Consider the following 23,861-nt stretch of genomic DNA (forward strand, 5'->3'; position numbering starts at 1 on the left):
TGGAGACGACTTGTACCAGGCTTACAGAGCAGTCTCAAACCTTGCCTTGATGAAGCTGCTGCACATCCACATATCCAATGGGACAAGATTTGCTCACTCTAGGGATCTTAACCTAGCCTGCAATATAAACAGGACCTGTTGGAGAGACAGATATGCCTCCCAGAGGTTGCCACTCTTCTGGAACAAACTCCCAATTCATGTAAAACAGAGTTCATTAATGATCCTATTTAAGCATAACCTGGATAATTGAATAGGAAACCATAAATTTAAAGCAGAGGTTTCGCCTATGTCACTCTTAGACAGGGTCACCCAGTGCTGATCTTGAATTTGCTCGCAAGCATAGACTATAAGGGAACAAGAGTATAAAATGACTAGGCTTTTAGAGGCCTTAGGGCCAATAGCCTAGTAATCTCCTATGATCCTGTGATTATTTGACAGACTTTTGCTAATGAGTGCAGATCTGGAGTCCAATCACTGTGAGTTAGCAGCTTAGAGACAGAAGGGTGGAGGAACTTAAGAAACAGTTAACAGAAGAGCTGAAATTAAACTTGACCCATTGTCAACAGCTAACAGATGATGCACTGATCCAGGTAAATATACTAGACGACCTGAGAAACAGGTTGTGTTGGATCAATGAGAGAGTGTCTGTAGTGCCCTCCAGTGTTTGCTACCATGTCTTAAAAGTTTTATTTTGAATATATATAAAGTGATTCCACTACCCCCCCTTATCTGGACAGGACCATAGAAAGGATTCAGAGTGGGTTATTGGTGAGCAAACAAAACTCCAGAGTGCCAAGTTTTGATTGCTTTTCACTTGGCAAGTTTGAAAGGCTGGTTAATTCAGTTTAGCAGGAAAAATAAGGGGTTGACAAAGTGGGAGCCTTTCAATTTTTGTGGGGCTGACGTTTCTAAATGACTCTCTAGACAATAGCAGGAGATGCTCCTCTTTAAGACAGAACTGATGGACTGTGACTTGTATACAGTTTTAAATTACCAGTGATATGAGTTTCTGCAAAAGAGGGTGCCAAGGTACTGTTCCATGATGAGTGTGAATCTGAAAACTTTGTGCAACATGTTAGATCTCTCCTGCCAGTAACAGAAAGGGGAGAAGAATATATATATTATTCGGAAAAGGAACTGAAGTGGGAACAGCCAAGAAAAAAAGGCGCTGGCCCCTTTCTCTGTCTATATCACCATTTTGCAAAACAACCAAGGCAGACTGTATTGCCAGAGAAAGGGAAAATTCTTTCTGCGTCACTTCACCATCAACAGTTACAACAGCAAAGGCTTTTCCTACTATTGAATTAAAGGAGACTCAGAGGAGAGCTTTGTTGTTGGAAGGCCCTGAACCTACCCGTTAGTCCAGATGATGAATCCCCCAGTGAGCCCAGAGTCTATCACAATGGCAGAATCGACAAGCCCCATGGGATCATGGGAAAACTGGAGACCCCGATGGATCTATTTCATTAATTCTGGGATCTAAATGACAGAAATGCTGCTCTGAAATTGTTTCAGGCTCCTCATATTTGGTAGATGAAAACTGCTAATGGGCTGAGGGGCAGATAAGCTTGATAAGAACATAAGTGAACAAGTAACATGACCGTTACGACAACTGTTGTTGTCACTCAATTCTTTCATTGTTTCTTTTGAAAAGGATCACTCCATTACTAATTAATTAGGCAGAACCCTTCTGATGTTAATAAAAGCCTTGGCTTTAATTCTTATTAAAATATGATATTGTGCTTTTGTAATATTTATTTACATGTACTAATTTTTGTGTTTGTTTAAGATGTGAGATGGCGTTAAGCAAGGTGGTGTTATATTATAATCAGTAACGATGTGCTGTTTTCTGAAATCTGTATATATGAGGCTAGTGCCATTTTTACTCTTTTATTTCACTCCTTTGGAAGGGACCCCAACCACATTTCACTCTCCAGGGTGAGACTCCTTTAGAAGGGCCCCAACCACATTTCACTCTCCAGGGTGAGAAGACAAACTTAGATTACTATGAATTCATATTTTTTTCTTTTTCTTCCTTTTGGGTGATAGTTTTGAGCTATACCCTAAATTACTGTTTTGGTAATCTTTACACCATAGCAGCTTTCTTTTTATTTTTGTTTTAGTATTGCCCACAGACTACCCATACAGTGGATGTTTTTCAAGGAGGAGGTGAGTTTGATAAACGGCAATTTATCATAATTAATTAGGCACTTGTCTACTGATGTAGCTTGTTTAGGAGACGTTGCTTGGAATTTGAATTTAAATTAACAGATTTTTTTCTGTTAAAGATGGGGGATGGGGAAGAAGGGCATTGACCTACTTCTTATCGTACAAGCTGCTAGGACTCTGTTTTCTGGATGCAAGTGTCCCTAGTCCAAGGGAATTCCTGGAAACACTTTCTATCCTCTTTGTTGGAAGGGAAATGGTCCAGCCCATAGATACACTGGATAGCACCTCCATTTGGCCCTTGGTCAGAGTACCTATGGGGCACACATCTCAAACTATTAGCAAAGAAATCTAGACAAAAGCTAAAAATAACGGTTAAACAAACACCCAAAAATAGGGACACATTTCAAATATTGCTCCGATTTAACTTAGAATGTTGATAGAATAAAAGATTTTGCATTAACATGCATTTTCTGAAGGATATGAAGTCTGAAACTTACATCTGTCATTATTTAATGAATTCAAGTCTCAATGATTTTCCAGAAAACCACTACTTTTATGAGGAAAATACCACAAATATGAAGTAAAAATCAGGACATTCTGTGAAAATCTGGACAGTTGAGAAGTATGCTATGGGGTCTATAAAAGTTTTTCATAGAACACTGGTGGGATGAAGTTTACGTACTATCTGTAGAACATGTGTATTACAAAGAATTAGAAAGGAAAAAGCAGAGATTATATGTCTTCAACAGATGAAGCTAAAAGAAAAAGAAGCATATAAATTTGGATCTAAACAATATGTGATAGTAATAGCAGACAGACCATATGTCCCATGGTCCCAAGGTCTCTTATCACACATTCAGTGTTAAGTAGACTGCCGTTTATGTGGTAGTTCATGGGTACAGAGCTTTTACCAAAGGGGATGACAATGCGCTTTTTGGCATTGAGCTTGAGGCCATGCCTCTGACACCAGGCATCTGTCTCAGTGAGGCCCTTCTGTAGTATGTCCACATCATTTTGAGAGTCGACTATGGCTCCTAGTTTGTAGTCATCTGTGAACTTCATTAGCCAGAGGCCTTCTGTGTTAGCCTGTACTTCAGAGAAGTAGATACCAAACAGGAAAGGTCACAGGACTAAACCGTGTGGTACTCCATATGTCAGTGTCAGTGAATGAAGTCAGATTTGGAGTATGCAACTTTTACAGTGTGGGTTCTGTCAGTGAGTCAGTTGGCAACCCATTTTGTGAAGTAAGGATTTATACCTAGTTTAGTGAGTTTAGCTATATATATATATATATATATATATATATATATATATATATATATATATATAGCATTTGCAAATTTTATACACATATTTGCAAATATTATATGCAGTTCTCAAGATATTATATGTATATACTCAAAAGCAACTGTTTGCAAGAGTTTACCGATATGTTTTAGTTAACTATGTACATAGCAGCACTACAATTTGACTGTCTTAAGTGTATTATTGAAAGGTGAAATACTGTTCTAGGTGTATTATTGTAAACTGATGTCTTTTTCTACTCTAAAAGCCCAGGTTGCAGTTCAAACAGACCAATTTACTTGGCAAACAAACATCAATAAATAAATAAACAAATAAATATATGGCCTGAATGACCTGAGACGTGCCTCCCTGGACTACATGAAAAGAGACATGGAGGAACTCTCGGATCATGTGGCCTAGGCCAGTATGTCCCTAGCACTGAGCAGCATACTACTGTCGCCCACACTTGGGCAGATACCACAGTACAAGAAGAAAATGATTGACTTCAACAATTGGCTAAGTTTCTGGTGTCATTATAAGGGGATCCAGTATCTGTCTGTCTGGGATGACATGATTGACAGACCTCAATGCTTTGCCAGAGATGGCCTGCACCTGTCACCCCTGGGATTCCTTATACTGGCCAAGGCTCTTGCCACACCTATTGTGCCTTTTTCAGGCAGTGTTCCACGGACCATATTACCACAGCAACTGCTAAAAATAAAAAATGCAATTTGAAGGTCATCCTGCTCAATGCTAGAAGGCTAAATCTCAAGATGCACTCTCTTGAATCACTCCTTAAAATGGAGAACATTGACGTTTGTGCCATAACAGAGACCTGGTTCAAGGCAGCAGAAAGCACCCCTGCACTACCAGGCTATAATTCATTTCACACCTTTCGGGCTCTAAACTTGGAATGAAGCTCCAAAAACAGTGGTGTCTCAATATTCATAAAGGATATGCACACCTCCAGACTGGTAGCCCAATATAACGCAACAGAGATACTTCAGGTACAAGTAACATTGGGTAAGACAGAGATTCATGTTGTAGCCTGCTATAGGTCCCCAACCATGCCCCAAGACTCTCACTCCACATTCCTAAGCACCACGGACAATATTAGGATCCTATCTAACACCCTCATACTGAGTGATTTCAACTACCCCTCCATTAACTGCGAAAACTATTCATGAACCAATACTCTTGCCCAATGTTTTCTGGAATTAATTCATTCCAATGCCCTGGACCAGCTCATTCTTACCCACATTACAGGGGCAATATCCTTGACCTGGTTATCACTAACATGGGCGACCATTGCTCTACACCAACAGTCAACTCCTTCCTGGTTAGATCTGACCATAAGCTAATCACCATGGATATCCACACCCCACCCACACCCCCCGCAAAAGTAACCACAGTTAAAAACTGTTCCAAAGCTAACTTTGGACTCCTAAAAACAGAGGCGGCTAACTTCAACACACCCATGCCAATGGAGAATGGAGGCATGACTGCCGAATCATACATCAATGCATTGTACAAACACGTGCACAAATGGATGGAACTGGCAATACTAAACAGAACCAAGACGCTCTCCTCCAAAAAAAGAAAGCCAATCTGGTGGTCCCCTGTCATAAACAAACTCTACAACAGGAGAAAGAAACTGTTGCAGAAAAAGGTGAAGTCCCAAGACTGGAAAAACTCCCTTATTAGCCTCAACAAAAAGTTGAGATCTCTCATCAAATCCTCTAAAGTTAGCTATGAAAACAAGATTGCAGCAGATACTAATGATAATCACAAGGCCTTCTATGGTTATGTCAAGAATCTCCACGGCAATACCCAGGTTTGCTCTGAGCTACTGCACAATGGTACCTCTTATACTGAGCCAACAGATATTGCCAATATACTGGCCAATAGGTTCAGTACCAACTTTACCCCCCCCAAAGGACCAAGCACAATATCAGAAGAATGCCACGCACCCAATATTACTGCTGCGCAGGTTAAAACTGTACTGTCCAAGGCCAAGAATACACCATCCATGGGACCCAACAATATCCCTGGCTGTGTTCTACATGAACTACAAAATGAACTGGCACCACACTTTGTGCTCTGTTCAAACACAGCCTCACCTCAGGCTTTGTCCCTACTGAATAGCACACTGCCTCAGTCATCCCTCTCCATAAAGGGGAAGTGACTACAGACCCGGGGAACTATCACCCCATTAGCCTGACGAGTCTGATATTAAAGGCTATGGAGCGAATCATCATGGACCTGATAAATAAGGATATAGGGAATCTCAAACTCTGGATCCCACCCAATTTGGCTTTGTGAAGGGCAGATCATGCCTGCTCAACCTGGTCAACTTCTTCAAGTCAGTCACCAGAGCTGTGGATGAAGGCAAGATATTCCATACAGAATACCTCGATCTAGCCAAGGCCTTTGATACCATTCTCCACTCTGGAATCATAGCTAGACTCAGTAAACTAGGCATCAACCCCTATATCACTAGGTGGGTGTCAAACTGGCTCACAGATAGAACCCACAGCGTGAAAGTAGCAGACTCCAAGTCAGACTGCTAACCAGTCACGAGTGGAGTCCCACAGGGATCGGTCCTTGGTTCTCTTCTGTGTGGCATCTACTCCTCAGATGTCCAGGCCAAAAGGAAGGACCTGTGGCTGACCAGGTCTGCAGATGATTACAAGATAGGAGCCATTATTAATTCCCCAAATGTAGACATCCTACAAAAAGGCCTTACCGAGACCAACAATTGGTGTCAAGACCATGGCCTAAAACTCAATGCCAAAAAATGTGTTGTCATTCCCTTTGAAAAAAACTCAGTTCCCATGAATTACCACATAAACACTGAAGGCATTATAAGAGATCTGAGAACACAGGTTGATAGCAACCTCTCCTTTGACTACCACATAGCCACTGTGGTCCGAAAATCCTTCTGTGTGGCACATCTCATTACTAAGGATTTTGCATCCAGGAAGAAGGAGGTCATCATCTCTCTGTACTCCTCCCTCATAAGACCAATCATTGAGTACAACGCCCCATTTGGCATGTACCTCACCAGACACCTGCAACAACTGGAGAGACCACAAAACTACTTCACAAAGAGGATACTGGGCCTTAATCACATGACCTATATGGACAGACTCAAAAAACACCAGCTATTCTCTGTCTCATATCACCTACTTAGAGGCGATCTCTGCCTGATTTACAAAGCCATGTCTGACTCAACCCTGTTAGATATGCTGCATCTAAAAAAAATTCCAATTCCTCTGCACCACACACTCCATTGATCTCAACCTCACTACCTCAATCAACAGAACATACTGGAGGGACAGCTTCTTAACCCAGAGACTGCCCATGCTCTGGAAAAGACTTCCAATACACATCAAGCAGAGCACCTCACTGACATTCTTCAAGAGAAATCATGATGAGTGGATGGGAAATATGAACGTATGAACCATACAGAATATGGTAGTGGTTTTGATGAGCTCTGAGTTCAAATTCCAGGTAAGGGTCAACGTTTTCCTTTCCTGTTGAACTGTTAATACAACATTAGGTCCATTGTTTGCACTGCATAGAATGCATGAGTATTTAAAATCATCTTCATGGTGACTTCCCAGTTGCAAGTTAAAACTGCTATCGGGGAAATCCAGGTTCTTATCTTTCCAGAGACTGCTTGTCAGTCTAGAAGCATTGACAACCGCAAAGAATGCAGTGAGTCCTGATACCTCTCATCTGCACAGATTTTCACAGAATGTCCAAATTTTTGCTTCATATTGTTGGTCCATTTTTCATAAGTTGTGGTTTTCTGGCAAATTAGTGGCAAATCATTAAATACTGAAGTTAGAAAAAACTGCAGACATTTGAGTTTCAGACTTTATACTCTTCAGAAAATTCATGCTAATGCAAAACACATTATTCTATCAACTTTCTAAGTTTGTAAGAGCAATATTTAAAAATTGTCCTTACTTTTGGACCCTTGTCCCACTTTTACCAATGCCTTTGTCCAGATTTCTTGCCCTAAGAGGTTGAGAGGTATGTGGACCTGAAGTTCAATTCCCAGACAAGGATCAGGGTTTCCCTTTCCTGTTGACTTGTTCATTGTTAGTTTTAAAAATGAGAGGCCATACCCATTTTAAAAGAATTAAAACTTTACTGAGCAAACTCTTAAGTTACAGTCTGCATACAAGCTAAAGCTATGCTCCCATTATTATGCATTTTATTGTAGTGCAGCAAAAGTGATAAATAAATGTCATGCCAAAATCTCCATTTCAGTATGTGCTAGTAAAGTTAAATGCATGCTTGTATTACCTTTGCATAGTTTAATATACTGGCTCCTGGAATCTGATTACAAGTTTAAGATGAGACTTGAACAGACCAGCAAAGAGTCAGGAGAAGAGAAGAGAGAAAAAAAAAAGAGAATTTTCTTTAAACCCTGCAGAACACAGAGGTGATTACTTGAGTTACCTGATAATATTCACCCAATCAAACAGAGGCAAAATAAAAGCATGAAATCCAGCTGCCACCATGACTTTGCATTGATCTGTGACAAGTAAATGTGAACTGAAGAAACAACATTAATGATCATATAAAAAAGGAAACTTTGATTAGCTTACTTGAGTTGGAAGGGAAGCCATACATTGGAATCAGTTCCTCATTTGTCATACTTGTACTGTTGGTAGTCACTACTGCTGCTCGTTCTGTCGGCAGTGCAGTTTGAAGTAAAGCCTGTATGTTTCCAGAGCACAGACGTTGGGCAATTACAGAATAGAGTGCATTATCTGACGTTGCTCTTTTTCGCCGTGCAGACTGCAGAACACAAGCAAAATAAAAATGAAAAGAGATCATGTTAGCACACATTTTTGCTATACATCAGTTATGTCTGGGCTAATTGTTTTGACCATCCGTAAAAAGAATTACATTTTCATTTTTGTTCAAGTCCACAAATGAGAGAAACAACTTCTACTTTAACATGGGAGTTTTAAGGACCATAATGATGTGTAAGTGAGCTGGTATGGCAATGGGTGCTGGAAATAAGAACAGACTTAAATTTATTTCAATCAGTTCTGCGTTGAGTATGATCTATGTTAAATTATAAATGAAATGTTTTAAAAAGTTCATCTTGTTCATTTCTATTTTGAAACAGTTACATTTTTTATAGTTTTATAATGTATTTTTATAAAATTATTTGTGCAATGCTATGGAATGTATAGGCTGAATTAATGTAAGTGATATTTATAATGATATTGTTTCTTCTTGGGATCATGTTTAAATGAATTAAAATTGTCAGACTAGATGATTCTTATGGGGTCATCAGAAAACTTGAGACCCTAATAGCATGCAGAACAGTCTGGAACTGAAATGAGAGAAATACTGGTCTAAAATTTATTCAGGCTCCTCAGACTCAATAGATAAAACCTTCTAGAGTCCTGAGAGGCAGGAGAAGCTACTAAGAGCATGATAAGTGAACACGTGGCAGTTTTGAGAACCACTGTTGTCACTGAATTATCTCACTGATACTTCTGAAAAGGATCATATCACTACTAATTATGAAGGCACGGCCCTTTCAGTATGAGCAAAGGCCTTCCTTTTAATTCTTATTAATTATATTTTGCTTCTGTAATATGTGTCTGAGTGCATACATATTTATAGTTTCTTCATGTAGTGTTATGTTATAATCAATAACTATGTGCTGTTTTCCTCAAATGCTTATGTATATATGTGGCTAATTGCATTTTTCTTATTCATTTCACTCTTCTATATGGGCCGCAATCAGATTCAACCCTCCAGCCTGAGCAGACATGCTTAGATTGCAATGAAATGAGGTTTGGGACAGACCATTTTGTCCTGGGACATCTTCTAGTGGGGTTAGATAAATAGAGTAGCAGGAATTAAGAGGATAAGGGAAGGATAGGGTTAAATGGGATGGAGTGATGTTTAGGAGGAAACAAGGTAAGGGTAGGGAGGGGCTTAAGGGGTTTTGTCAAGTGTAACTGAGGTACAAGTCACATTTTTGGCATGAACTTGCTACAGAGCCGGATTACATCTGTGATGACCTGTAAGAACTTTGTTGAATAGGTAGGCCTTGGGTTAGTATTGCTATGAAGAATGAAGTGAGTACTTTACAGTATATTTTTTTTCTCTCTAATACTAGGTTTTTCTTTTGTAGTCCTAATGGTGATGTTAGTACATCGGGGTTCTAAGTTTTCTACAGTTAATTTGCTAAGAGGTGGGGAGGAACGGGGTAGGTTAAATCAATTAGACTAGCATTAATTTGAACATTAATATCTAGCTGGGTAGGTTTAAATGACGAGGTGACTGGTGTCAGTGGTTGGGATTAAATATTGGGTATTACTATAAATCTTTTTTTTTCTTTCGTCTAATTTACTATTAAAGATATGGGTGAATGGAGGTAGTTAAGCAAAAGTATATTCTGCATCCGTTGAGGTGCTCAAGATTCGTACGTGTTTGTTGTACGGAATGGCATTGGGGCGGTGAATGCAGCAGCTTAGTTTAAGTGATGGTGGTGGGGGTAGGCTACTTACTCAGTGTGGTTCTGTGTTTTGGTAGTCTTCAGTCGAGCAGTACGTCTTATTGTTGTGTTTTCATGCCACAAGGCATTCCCATGTAATGGTGGCTGATTTGGCATGCATGTGCGGTGCATAATTCATGAGGATCAACTTTGTGCTACATCAGACCTTTCAACAGTCAACTCTCCAGACTTTGTATAAAAAAAATAATAATAATAATAATAATTCGGCATGGCATGCTTAATAGCTCCTTTCTAGTTTTATAGGAGCAATATTTAACAATCATTCCTACTTCTGCTGGTTGTCCCACCAATTAGAGCATTGGATAGTTTGTGAAAGGGCCCATTTAGGTCAGATCCGGGGGGGGGGGTGACTACATGGTGGTTGGGGTTGCTTTGACAGAATACAGAAGACTCCCACCTTCAATTTGGTTTTGTCCAGATTTAACAGGAGTAAGTATTGAATCTTAAAAGGCAAATACATAAATACATCCACTACCACTCATAAAAGGCAGTATGGTTAAGAATCGGCATGAGCCTTTTAGCACTGCAATGAGGAGCTACTGGGGAGTAGGCGATACTTACGGTATGGGTGCTGTGGAACCACTTGAATGGGCAAAGCCAACAGGATTATATAGCTCAAGAGGTGAGTAACTGTATTATGAGTAGTTCCAATTCTATCTTAATGGAATAAGCCTGCTGGACTTCACTTTACTGTATAAGGTTACTGCCAGAATGTGTTGCGGCCAAGGAATGGTCTCTGGGGCTTTAACTGATATTATAAAATCAAGACAATATAAAACAAAAACAAAAAAAAAAAACAAAACAACAAAAAAAGTGGTGCTATAAATCTTTTAAATTGATAAGAGCCATATTGGAAGTTAGGCTTGAGGTGTTTTGGTAACAGTCAGTTAGCGGTGTTGTTCATCGGTGCTGGTGCATGTCTTCTATTTTGAGCCTTTGTACTCGCTTCACTTATGGCTTTGTCAGGCTGTGTTTGCTGTGTACGTGTAACTGCTGTGAGCCTGTTGGTAGACTTCATTTGTTAGTGGGGGGGTCTGTAGTACTGAATCATTTACTGCTATACTCCTATGTAGCTATTTGGTAATGGGCAAGGTATATTATGATGGAACCAAGTAAAGGAGCTTCAAGTTTTCATTTAATGTCAGTGGCTTAGGGAAGGGGTATTTGAGTAGTGTTGGTGACCGACTACTGTCTCGCAGCCTTTTATAGCTGGACTACTCCCGCCAGACTCGCAGAGACAATTTATGAGTTTTGCAGGCTTCCAGCTAACTGTGGCTCACTGCGCATGTGAGTTCGCTTAATCATTGGGGGAGGGCAGGAGTACAAGGGAAAAACATTGGATTTGAGTAACTTAATAGTTCTTTTTTATAAAACATGTTGGATTAAATGCATTTAACTTTAGCTTTTAAATGCATTCAATTTATATGTTTTATTAAGACCTTTTAGAAGAGGCTGATGTTCTAATTAATGTGATTTTGGGATTTTATAGCATTTTATTCCATCATGTTGAATTAAACTGATTTTCTCAGGGAGTGAATTTTCATGTGTAGCATGTAGTTCATATGGTTATATAAAAAAAAAATTAGAAAATTTCTATAGGTGATTCAGGACTACATTGAATCATGAGTGCGGAAGAGATGTATATAACAGAACAGAATATGTAGGGGGTGCTCAGAAGCTACCCAGTATAAATAACTCATATGCATGGGCACATACCCCTATTAATATGTGAATATGAGCACACATAAACTGTAGCTCTTCACCTTTCCTATGAACATGTGCATATGAGTACACATACACTGTAGCTTTCCAGCTTTGCATCTTAACTTAGGAGAGTTAAACTAACATAACTTTTGAAGAGGGACCATTACTGGATATTGTGGGATTTATTATTATATTATTTAGATACTGTGGTGGTGGTGCTGCGGTAGCGTTGTCACCTCACAGTAAGATGTTGTCCTGTTCGATTCTCAGCTAGAGCGTCTTCTATGTGGTGACATGCGTGAATGGGCGTACCTTCGTTGAAGGCTGTGCGTCAGGGCTGGCAACTCGACACGTAAAAATCTACTGCCAATCATTAGAAGACCAGCGTTCCGCTGTGGCGACCCCTAACCAGGAAAAGCCAAAAGACACAAAAACAACAACAACAAGCAAGGCTGCCAACATTAATATCTTGGAGAAAGCAACACTTAATTCCATGTATAGTCATGTAACGCTGTTTAGTATTGTCGCTGTTCTCCATAACTGTGTGTACAGTATTGTTTAGTTGTGCTTCATATATTAACAACAATCATGCATTACTCCTTCTACATAACAGCAATACTGAAGTGTCTCCATTTTGGGGGTCTTCGTACCCCCTTTATTGATGGCTTCATCTGGTTTCTTGCTTTAGGGTCTGGACACAGGGGAATAATAAGCTGATAAATACATCAAAACTAAGCCTATGAGGTTTGGTAGTCATAAATTGAAAGATGAGTATTTAAAACTGCACACAGTAATTGAAACTGTAGACTCATTTAAGGACCTGGGTATATGGGTAGATTCAGCTACAAGTTTTTCTAATCATATCAACTAATTGGTTAATGATAGTTATAGAACTATAGGCGGTATAAAAGATGTATAAAGTTAGGTAATGAAAATAATGACATCATTGTTTGTTAGTTACATTAGACCCAAACTTGAGTACGGAATAACAATATGGAAACCCTATAACAAAACCAGCATGATTAAATGGGAAAGAGTACAATGGAATTATACCAAGGGTATCCATGGATGTAAACATTTAGGTTATTAAGGAAAACCATAATATCTAAGAGTTCCCAGATTGGACAGATAGTTAATGCAGGTGGTAAGGGGTGGGCATAGTATTTGGTTTGCTTTGTACACACAGGGTAGGGGGTTTGATTCCCAGCTTTAATTTGGATTGTGCCTAAGCCTATTGTAGGATGTGAGGGATTTGAAGGGCATTTGTGCTACAGTTTGTCTGATCGAATGTGCTTGGAGCTGTGAATCTTCTTGTTATTTTGGGGTTGAGTATCTGACTGGTAGCTCCTTAACTGGGTGGTTGAGATGGATACCTAGAAATTTTGCAATTTCATGACAGTAATGTGTTTAATTTGTTTTCTTTGCAGGTAGGGAAGAGCAGTTTGGTCATCAGTCGGTGACCTGAAGATAGTGGATCAGCGGTGGAAGAACAGTTACTGGCGGCTGTCTCCATTGATAGACTGGTGCACAAAGGTGCTCAAGTAGGGGAGCATGAAGTAAGTAACAGTCGCAGGCCTGCTGGAAGTTGTTAGATGTAACTGAGTCCGATGGGCTGGATGTTTTGGTGGTTGGAGTGGTGTACAAGGAGGCCACAGGGAAACCTTCACTCGCGGTTCTTTAGGGTATGTATGTTGTATTTGGTGTGGTTTGGGTAATGTGTTGAAAAGAGAAGAGGGTGTATCCTGGGGCTGGGTATGCAGCATTGGGGAATTTTATGAGGGGTCTGGGGGTTCTCACAGGTGAGATGGACGCACAGCCATCATAGGCATGGGAAGTTACTAGGCTTAGGGACTTTAAGTCAGTTATTTATCAATGTTTCAGTTATGGTTATTGCATAATTTTATTTGGAAGATAGGGTTTGATGCAGGGGGAGGCTGGGTTGAGGTGTGGTAAACAGCATGTTGATAAGTTTAAGTTATTCTGTACTTGGGGTTGTTTCCAGACTAATGGTTTTATGGTTTTCATAATCTAGTCATGTTCAGGAAAGTGAGATTTCACAATCCAGAGTGCAGTGCATGTTGCTCTTGTTAAGACGTACAAGGGTGAATGTTGTCCTTGTCCTAAGGGCACATAGGTGGAGCTGTAAGGGAAATTTGTATCTCTGTTTTTTGTAAATGGCGGTATAGCAGGATTGGGGATGGTTTTAATTTTCTTTGCTAATCATTAATTTTGTTGAGACCACCTGCATTGGTAGAAGAGTGTTAATTTTATCTATAGAATGTGACCTTGTTTTATTTTACAGGGGTGTTTGTTGTAATGTTACTATGGGATTTGGGAGGTAACTTTATGGGGTTCTTTGGTAGGACACTTTAATTTCTAGGGTTCTTTTGTATTTGACAGTGTTTGCATTTTATGCTGTTGATGAATGAGAAATGCCCTTTGTGATGTATAATGGTCAGTAAGAATTTGGATTATGCGTGTGTGGAGTATTTACAGTCTTTTCTTTTACAGATCACTATGAGTGCAGATGGGGACATGCAGAGTTGGTATTACTTGGGGGATGGAAGAAATGTGGACTTGACAGACGAGACAAGAAGCTGAGGAGAGTTTTGGCTGATGGAGCGGTATGAAAGGAGGTCACGGGTTGCCAGCAGTGCAGCTGAATATGGAGTTGTTGCTTTGTTGTGTTTTTCTTCCGTTTAGTTACAAGGTATTGCCTTGTTTTGGTTTGATCTCAGATGGGGAGCACCAGGGTTGAATTTTATACTATTTTGGGTAGTGAGGGTCTTCTTTGGAATGGGTCAGATGTTGTTGCAGACATCAGGGGTAGGGGATTAGTGGATTGCATGGCATAAGTTAGGCTTGCAAGCTAGATGGGGGTGGTTGATGGGAGGATTTAGTGTTGAGTTACTGCAGTTTCAGGTGAGGCTGGGTTGGGTTGATTCACTATATTCTGGATGGTAATAGCATGGCACAGACCTTGTGTGACAGGGTAGCATTGAGCATTCTATAATTTTTGGTATATTGTGTTGGTTAGCTTTGCCTAGCTTGGTCTATTGCTGGAGGTGTTTTTGGGTCATACTGCTACCGGACATGATGGTGGTTTAAGTATCTTATTGTTTATAATGGGTAGTTGGTGGGATGACAGCATTTTATTAAATGGAATTTAAAGATACTTAACAAGGGTATTATATTGGACACACACATACATACATAAAAAATTTAATTGGGCGATAAAATGGGGTTGCAATGTGGCATGGTGGTTGCGATTGCCTCGGTATGGCTTCTGTAGCAGTGGGCTTAGTAGGGGATTCATTGACTGGTAATGCTCTTGGTATCATTGCAAGGCTTTCATTGGTCGGGTAGTATGGTTTAATTAGTTCATGGGCAGTAGTTATGAAAGGATGAGGTTATGGTTTGCTACCTTAGCATAGGAGAGGGGTCGATGGTTGCCTCAGCTGTTAGGTAATTGGCTGTTTTTGTTAGTTATGTATAGGGTTAGGAGGTAATGACTTTGATCCAGATTGGTTAGGGAGGATTGTGTACACCGAATGATATTTGACCTAGTGCCATTCTGGTAATTAGATTGCTGGAAGCTGGTCGAAGAGAGGGGGAACAGCCTGTTAACAGCAATGTGTTATCAAACCATATAATTCAATATGTGGCTCACATTTTTTTATTTTTTGGTTTTTGAAATAATTTATGAGAACCCGAGGCTGGGTAATCTCAAAGATTTTACTGAATTGCAGGAATCAAGATAGATGGCCCATCTAAGGGCTGATCATAAACCTGGCCTAAATGATATACTACCTTTAAAGATGGTGCTAAGAAGGTGTCGACTAAAGAGATGATTCTGATTGGTCACACCTCCCTTAATAAATCTCCAGTGATCAAGAATGAATTATGGATCTGAAGAAGCCCCAGCCAAAAGCACTTATCCTATTTTATCATATTTTAACTGCTTACACTGTTTAATAAAAATGTTTCCGCTGTGTGCGGTTTGCTCCCCTTTTTTTATTTGGACAGATTCATATTTTAGTATGTGTGTAGGACGAATTAACTGTATATAGTTTAAGATGGTTAATTTCATTTAATGTTTTATTGTTTAGATAACTTCTTTATTTGTTTCATATTGATGTTTGCCAAGTTTGTGGAGATTTGTTCTTGTATGTTGTTTTTTCTTCTTCTCTTTTTGTTAAAAAGGTGAATAAAATGCAGTATAAAAATAGATATCTTACATGTCTCAGTAAGTGACCACCATTATGCATTTGCCATTTGGAATCAAACAAATTTACATTAAATGTCACTATAGTGTGAGTTCCATTAAAAAATAGTTCTAAGCATTTAAATTAAGCTGAAATCTTAAATACATTCCACTAAACATTCATAAATATTCTACAGTCATTGGCACTTTAGTGCAAAAACAAAATAGACTAACTTATTTGGTGACCCTAAACACAAAATAAATAATGACCCTTGCAGACAATGAGCAGAAAACATGGAGACCTGACACAATTACTCAATATCTAAAAAAACTATAGAATGCCTTGAAACCTTGTAAAATGATGACACAAAACAGAAGGGCATTAATATATTAATCTAGGCACAGCTCAGGAAAACAACCTGAAATAATTTTTTCTCTTAATAAACCAACTAAATCTAACACACATTTTCAAGCTTCTTTTCCAGATGACTCTAAGATGCTTGTATGTACACTTAACTGTCATTTCATACAAACTCTTACTACTTTGTTAGTACAGCAATGCACTTTTCCATGCAATAATGACAGGGAATTAACCTACGGAACTTTCTATTTTTAATCAGCAGTTGTTACACCAATCAAAAGAATTACTTGTGAAGCTAAAGTCTAGATCTCTAGCTCTTGATGCAATGTCTGCTGTATTTTTTGACGAGCTGCTAACACACTTGCCTACCCAGAATCAATTCCTTTTTATTGGTCCACCAAAGACTATGCACACCAATCAGTGGAAAGAGTAGTACATAATACCTCTTCACAAAGGTTGAATATTTGCAGACTTATCTAGCTGCAGGGCAATAGATATTCGTTCCAAACTTTCAAAAATTATTGAAAAATGTATACATTAGAAACTTTTTAGTCATCTGACAAAAATGTCTTGTTTTCTACCACTCACTATGGCTTCTGATTTGACTATGGCACCAAATCTGCTTTACTTTATTTCCCATATGATGTCAATAAATATCAAAATGAAGGTCATTTTGTTCATTCCTTCTTCCAGCTTCTTTCAAACAACATTTGAAAGAGTCTGCCATCAACTCGTATTCACTACATCATAAAACCTAGACATGGTAAAGGAGGCAGATGAGTGATCTAAAAGTTACCTTAGCCAAAGAATACTTCTTCTTCTTCTTTCAGCTTTTCCCAGTTAGGGGTCACCACAGTGGATCACCTTGTCCGCACATTGATTGGCAGTGGAGTTTTACGGTGTCGAGTTGCCAGCCCAGCGCCCAACCTTCCACAGAAGGCACACTCACACACACACACACACCTAGGGCCAATTTAGAGTGTCCAATCCACCTGAGGCATGTCTTTGGGATGTGGGAGGAAACCGGAGCACCCGGAGGAAACCCACACAACCACAGGGAGGACATGCAGACTCCGCACAGAAGGCACCCCAGCTGGGAATCGAACCGGAGAACCTCTTGCTGTGAGGCGGCAATGCTAACCACTGCACCACCGTGGCCGCCCACCTTAGCCAAAGAATACTAACTGTAAAATAACAAAACATTTTCAATACCTAAAAAACAGTTACAGTTGGGGTTCTTTAAGGATTCAGTCTATGTCTTCCACTTTTCAATAGTTTTATCAATAATAAGAATGAAATAATTGTACATCCTAATCTTGTTCAGTATGCTGATGATTCTCCCCTCATTTGCAATGCTACCACCCTAGAAAAATCATCAGGCTGTCAAATAGCAATCTTTCAGCACTCTTAAACTCTGGCTACATCCAACTTCTTTTACATATGAAAAATAGTAATTATTTTAAGCCTGACAATTCCTTTAAACAAAATGGTATGCCTTCACCATAGCAACTGTTAGAAACATTTACTTTGAGCCACTAAATAAAACTAAACTGGAGCCACCAAAGACAACAATATAATGTTTGATATGTGTACTAAATAACCCTTAAGCAAAGCTAATCAAAAATAGGATGCTATATAAATCAAAACCATATGCAAACACAAAGGATCTTCCAGTGTCAAGAAACCAAGAACCAAAATGAAATGCACCAGTGCTCCAAGCCACATGAACCAACTCTCAAGAATTCCATAATGTAGTGAAATAAATAAAGAACTTTATTTAGGTTATGAGCTTTCATCTAAAAAAATCAGGACTTCATTAGAACGGATTTTACAAGATATCACAGGTTTTACCCATTTAGTAATCACATGACTAAAACATTTCCTAGGTTTAAAGAACACTTGCCCAGTAAGATAAACAATAATTAACAATTCAATAGATTATACTACAAATAAAAGACTTAGTAAGTTAATTATAAATGTGACATTCTGATAGAAAAAGTGTTTTTGCTTTAGTTGTCAGATAGGTAGGTAATAACCCATCATTCCAAAGAACTTAATTAAAACAGGTGTTTTTAAAAACACCCATAATGCAGTAGAAGCTCTACATTTGTTAAAGTTCATAATCTGTTTTTAATCTCAATAAAGTTCTCTATTTATTTCACTACATTGTACAATTTTTGAGAGTTGTCTTTTATAGCTTGTGGCAGTAGTGCAGTTCATATTCATTTTTAAATCAAAACCATACTTCTCAAGGCAAACCCTAGCAAAAAATACACAAACAGTTTTACTTCTGTCCTTACTATATGCTCAAACAATTAACTAAATAAACTAGAATGACGTTTTAATAACATTAATGGATTTGCTGCAGACCTTCCTTATACCATTACTATGCATACAGAAGAATGGCTAGCTTAGACCCTGAAACACTCTAATACTCCTCCTATTTAAAGTAATTAATACTATCCTGTTTATACTCAACAGATGCCCTAACTACTCCAGAGCAAAGTTGCAATACAGCAAGAGGATAATGATTACTGCACCATACCCAAATCGTTACTACAAATTAAACTAACCACTTCAGGATATTCACCTTACTCAGTAACTGCTGCAAACACTGGGATACTGTTCCAACAGAATTTCAAACAGAATAAAGTAAAAAAAAAAAAAACTTCATAGCAAAATGAAAAGAGCATTTAATTAAAACCTGGTGCTCTATGTGTATAACACAATGCTTTGGACAATGTATGCTGAGTAGCTCATGCATCACATGTCACAGTATGACATAAAACAACTCTATAAAATACACATAGGTATACAAAAAAATAATACTTATTTTCTATAGATTCATGTTCCCTCTTCCAAAGTCTGTCCTTTTTTATCCTACCCTTACTATGCTCTTCATCTTTAAGTACTTTCTCTTAGCTTTTCTTTACCTTCATAACTTACCTTGTTGCTATGATTTCTGTACTTTCTTTTCCATTTCCCAGATTCTTCTTATACAATAAATGCCATTTCACATTTGTATATCATTAACCCTTTACTCCCTTTGCCTATCATTACCTTATTTGTTAATCTTTACTTATTACTATGTTCTCCTAACATCTCTTTATCTTCATAACTTTACTTTGATGGTATACATTCCACGCTCTGCACCCCCCCGCCCCCACCAAGTCTATACATGTATTGATATATACAGTGGTATACTTGAATTATTGTTTCATAATGCTTATTTATGTACATTATAAAACAGCTTTTTTCTCAGTCATCTATTTAGATTTTACCATTTATTTTTAATTTATGTATAACTTTGTTTGTGGAGCTTTTTTGTGTTTTCATTCCTATATTAGCACAGCTGAACCAATCTCAATCAGCCAACTGAAATAAAGTAAATAAATAAACTTTGTTGTTCAAAATGACACTAAAAAGCTTTAGAGATTTCACATCTTCAGTGGGTGAGTAAACTGTGGAAGAAAGAAGCAAGTCAGGAGCAGAAGAGGTGACCAGTATTTGCCCAAACAGCATACATTTTGTTTTGAGAACATTTAGGTACAGGCATAACATGCACAATCAGGACTTCATGGAGTTAAATCAATTCTGAATTTCTAATTTTATATCAGACATGGTGTAGACCAAACAAAGTGACACTGAGTTATCCCAATAGTAGCATAATGCTTCTATTAAAAACTCACTAGAACAGAAAATAGAAACAGACTAAGCAAAGAGTTTTATCAATTGCCTGCAGAGACTAGTAGAGAGGCATGCAGGTGATTTTATTATTCCAGCTTTAATGCTGGATGTAAACCACTGCAGTAAGTCTTCAACAGCATCCTTTGCGGAGCTTGGTATAATATGAATTAGGTTCATTATTTTTGATTTTTATGCACAGTAGACAAAGACAGATATTTATTTAGCCTGTAGAAGCTGGATCAGAAGGAGGAAACACTGCAAACAGTGCTTGTAAATGATAACTACAGCAGCATTACCTTTGTGTTGGCCTTTAGCTAGATGCACTGAACCAAGGGAATGGAATTTCACTACCCCGGATATCATATCTGGCCATTTATTGTAAGACCAGCATAAAGAAATGCATTGTCTAGGTTTTATTAAAATTAACACAGTACTAAAGGTGCTTTTCATCATTGTTGTATTGACTCCCTTCTGGTTTATATTCCCATCAAAATTTATCACTTCTCTTCAGGAAATACTACCATGCATCATAACATATGTACTAGTGGCTCTATATTTCTTCTTGTTGTAGTTTTCTATAGTTCTCATGCTCACAAGGTGCACAGAACATAGCCAGCTGTTGTGTTGTAGTGCATTTGTGTGAACGCACATATCGTAAAATAGCTTAACAGCACTCAGAAATGAGCGAATGCTTTTAATTTCAAGATCAGTTTGTGCTATTGGCAATAATGTTGAAAGGATTTTGTTTAGTTTGTTGTGCACTTTGTAGAGTTTTAACATTTATGTTATGGTTGTGCCTGTGCTTTTTCTAGAGTTTTAACATGTATTTTATGGTTGTGGGTGGTTTTTGTGTGCTTCTGCTTCTTCTAGAGTTTTAACATTTATTTTATGGTTGTGGGTGGGTTTTGTGTGCTTGTGTTTTTTCTAGAGTTTTAACATTTATTTTAAGGTTGTGGGTGGGTTTTGTGTGCTTGTGCCTTTTCTAGATTTTTAACATTTATTTTATGGTGGTTGTTGGTGGGTTTTGTGTGCTTGTGCTTTTTCCAGCATTTTAACATTTATTTTATGGTTGTGGGTGGATTTTGTGTGCTTGGCAGGTTTGAATTTGCAGTGTTTTGTATTTGTCTTGTCGCTGCATTTTTAGCTTATGGTGGCAATGATTCCCATTTTATGAGACATTACTCCCTTCCCCAAAGTAGTATGGCTGTGAAATCAGTATATTTAAGCTTGGGAGTGTGTGGGGATTTGCTCCCACTATGAAAAAGAAACATTGTTCCGTTTCATTTTTAAGGGGTGTGCAATGATTTTTTTTATTTAATTCTGGAGTTTTTGTGTTCATTCTTTTGTTAGGTTGGTTTTATTTGTAATAGGTTTTTAAAACTGATGCAGCTATGTTTATTTGGGGGTTTTGCTGTTTTCGTATATAATCAAATGCTGATATTCTATCCCTTACTCACATCTGTTACTATTGTAAATGAGGTTGATAATACTGTACATTCATCTCCTGAAAGAGACTTTTGGTAATTGCACTGTGAGCATACTTTTTGATAATTATACCGTAAACCTACCTTATAGCACTATTTTAAGTAAATCCAGAGTAAAAAAAATATAACTTATATGTTACACAATAATTCCAGTGATAAGTGTTCCTTGGTTTTCTAAATTAGCTCATGATAAATTTTGATGCCAAGAAATGGATTGTACAATTCATTATCCAAGAAGAAGTGAAGCTAAAAAAAAATGATTTGGAAGAACCATAAAAAAGGATAAGATTAGTCACTCTTTGCAAAGGTGGTTCAGTGTATTGCTGTGTGGTGATAACAATATATTTCATTATTTTATCAAAATACCTCTTATTCTCATTAATTATACTGTGCATACTAAAAAAAAAACATTGTGTTTTCTGTTTTTCTCACCTCACCCTTGTAACAGAAAAAATACTGTAACTTGATAACTTACCTTCTGTTTACCGAACAGGCTATTTACGTAATCTATATATGTTATCCCAAGTTGAAGTTTACTGTTGTAATCATCCAGGCGATCATTTAACATTTGCAGAAAATGTAAAAGTGTGTCTACTTCAGATTGTATAGAATCTGGGAGAAGATACTAGAAAAAAAAAGTAGGTTATCAGAATATGTTTGTGCAGAGATGTTAAGCATCGAAAAATTTTAACGATAAATGACTGAATAAAATTATGTTTTTACAGTCATTGCTACTATTTTTTTTAATAAACACACTATTTACATCTTTTTCCTGTAGATTCTACCAGTCTAGCTGCAATTATTTGCTTTTTAGGTAAATACAAAACTAAGTAAGTAACAAAAGTCTAAGCATGGAACCAAACACTCTTTCAAAAGAAATCTAGAACCATGTGTTGTAAAGTTAATTTGCTAGACCATTTCTTTGGTATTATATACACTTTATGTCATTTTCTGAAAATGTTATCAGTTGATACCTTTGTTAGAAACCTCTAAGATGGAAATGTGCCTTTACAGTGTAAGCAATGCTTTTGAAACCAACGTTTACAAACTGTGTATAGATATTCTGCAAATATTGAGGATTTCTAATAAGAGATGTGCAACATAATAAAATATTTTGACACTCTATAGATTATATGAGACAGTGCTGTGCATTAAGAGTTTTTAATAAACCTCTTATAAAAAATTATTTTGTCACTTGGTAGAGTGGTATATTTTCAGTGTATTGTGTCATGAATGATTAGATGTCTGATATTTTCTCATTTAACAATGTTTGTGCAGCCTGTCATGGCAAAAAATTTTGTGAAAAGCAGAAAATAGATGATGATATGAAAAAAAAAAACAGAAACAAAACCGCAACAGCAAAACAGAATTTTTGTTAAATCTTAAATAAGTCTTGTACTGTTTTGAGCTTAATGCAGCTCAGTTGTTATCCCTCTAATTTATGCCTCACAAATGAAAACTAATACTGTCAAAAAGCTCAACAGGGACTTTGGATCACACATACATATTAACAATCACTGTCAGTGCTAAATGCTGAGTGTTTATACTCTGTCCTCAAACCAGATCCTGACATTTCAAAATAAATGATTTGTCTTGCAAATATAAGATGTATTTCTTAAGCACACTGGACTAATTGCTATTTTGATGAAATGTAAAGTATATATTTATCTTGTAGGATTATGAAAGGTACCGTTTTCATTTAGACCTGAGAGAGATCTGAAAGAGGGGTGAATATTGTATGTGGCTAGGGTGATGCCTCCCATGTAAATGAGTAACATCTCCACATGGCACATACTCCACGCTCATCCCCTGTGCAATAGTCAAGGATGTGTGAGAAAAGCTATGCCCTACAGGAAACTCCATTCTGGCAGCTTGGATAATGTTTGCATTGTGAAAGGTTCTCACTTTGTGAACTAAAGGACTCAGTCAGGATGATGAAACTAAATGGTTGGCAGTATTTAACTGCAAAACAGGTATTTAACACAAATAAACAGAATTTGAACAGTACATTGTTAGCATAATCTTCAAGACAGTATTTCCAATGAGCTTAGTGCTGGACAGCAGATTGAAAACACGTCTTCTACATCTTCTCGAGAAATGCGTCCACCTACAACTTATAACCTACCTGTTAAGTAATAACCTTCTCACTCCCACAGAGCATGGATTCTGACCTGGCCACAGCACCACCACCACCCTTCTCTCCTTCTTAGAAACTGTTAACAAGGCTCACAACACTGGCCATATAGTGTCCGCCCTCCTCTTAGACCTTTCCAAGGCCTTCGACACCATATCCCATAACCTCTCCTCACTATACTCTCTAAACTAAATCTATTCCACCAGTTACCTATCTAGCAGGCAACAAGCAGTAAAGTGGAAAAAAGCTATTTCGCCCTTTATAAATACCCCACA

The 23,861-nt window shown here is 37.9% G+C and overlaps 1 protein-coding gene across 1 annotated transcript in view; it reads right to left on the reverse strand.

Annotated features, from left to right (window-relative positions):
- ABCA12 (ATP binding cassette subfamily A member 12) overlaps window positions 1-23,861 on the reverse strand; it is a 793,480-nt gene that overhangs the window by 389,611 nt on the left and 380,008 nt on the right. Inside the window, exons 36-37 of the mRNA XM_044075367.1 lie at window positions 21,928-22,077; window positions 8,076-8,268 (exon numbers count right to left, since the gene is read on the reverse strand). Coding sequence (XP_043931302.1) covers window positions 8,076-8,268; window positions 21,928-22,077 — 343 coding nt within the window. The remainder of the gene's footprint in view (window positions 1-8,075; window positions 8,269-21,927; window positions 22,078-23,861) is intronic.

Source organism: Protopterus annectens, chromosome 6.part1 (genome assembly GCF_019279795.1).
Source record: "Protopterus annectens isolate FY-2018-M chromosome 6.part1, PAN1.0, whole genome shotgun sequence".
Classification (NCBI taxonomy): Eukaryota; Metazoa; Chordata; order Ceratodontiformes; family Protopteridae; genus Protopterus; species Protopterus annectens.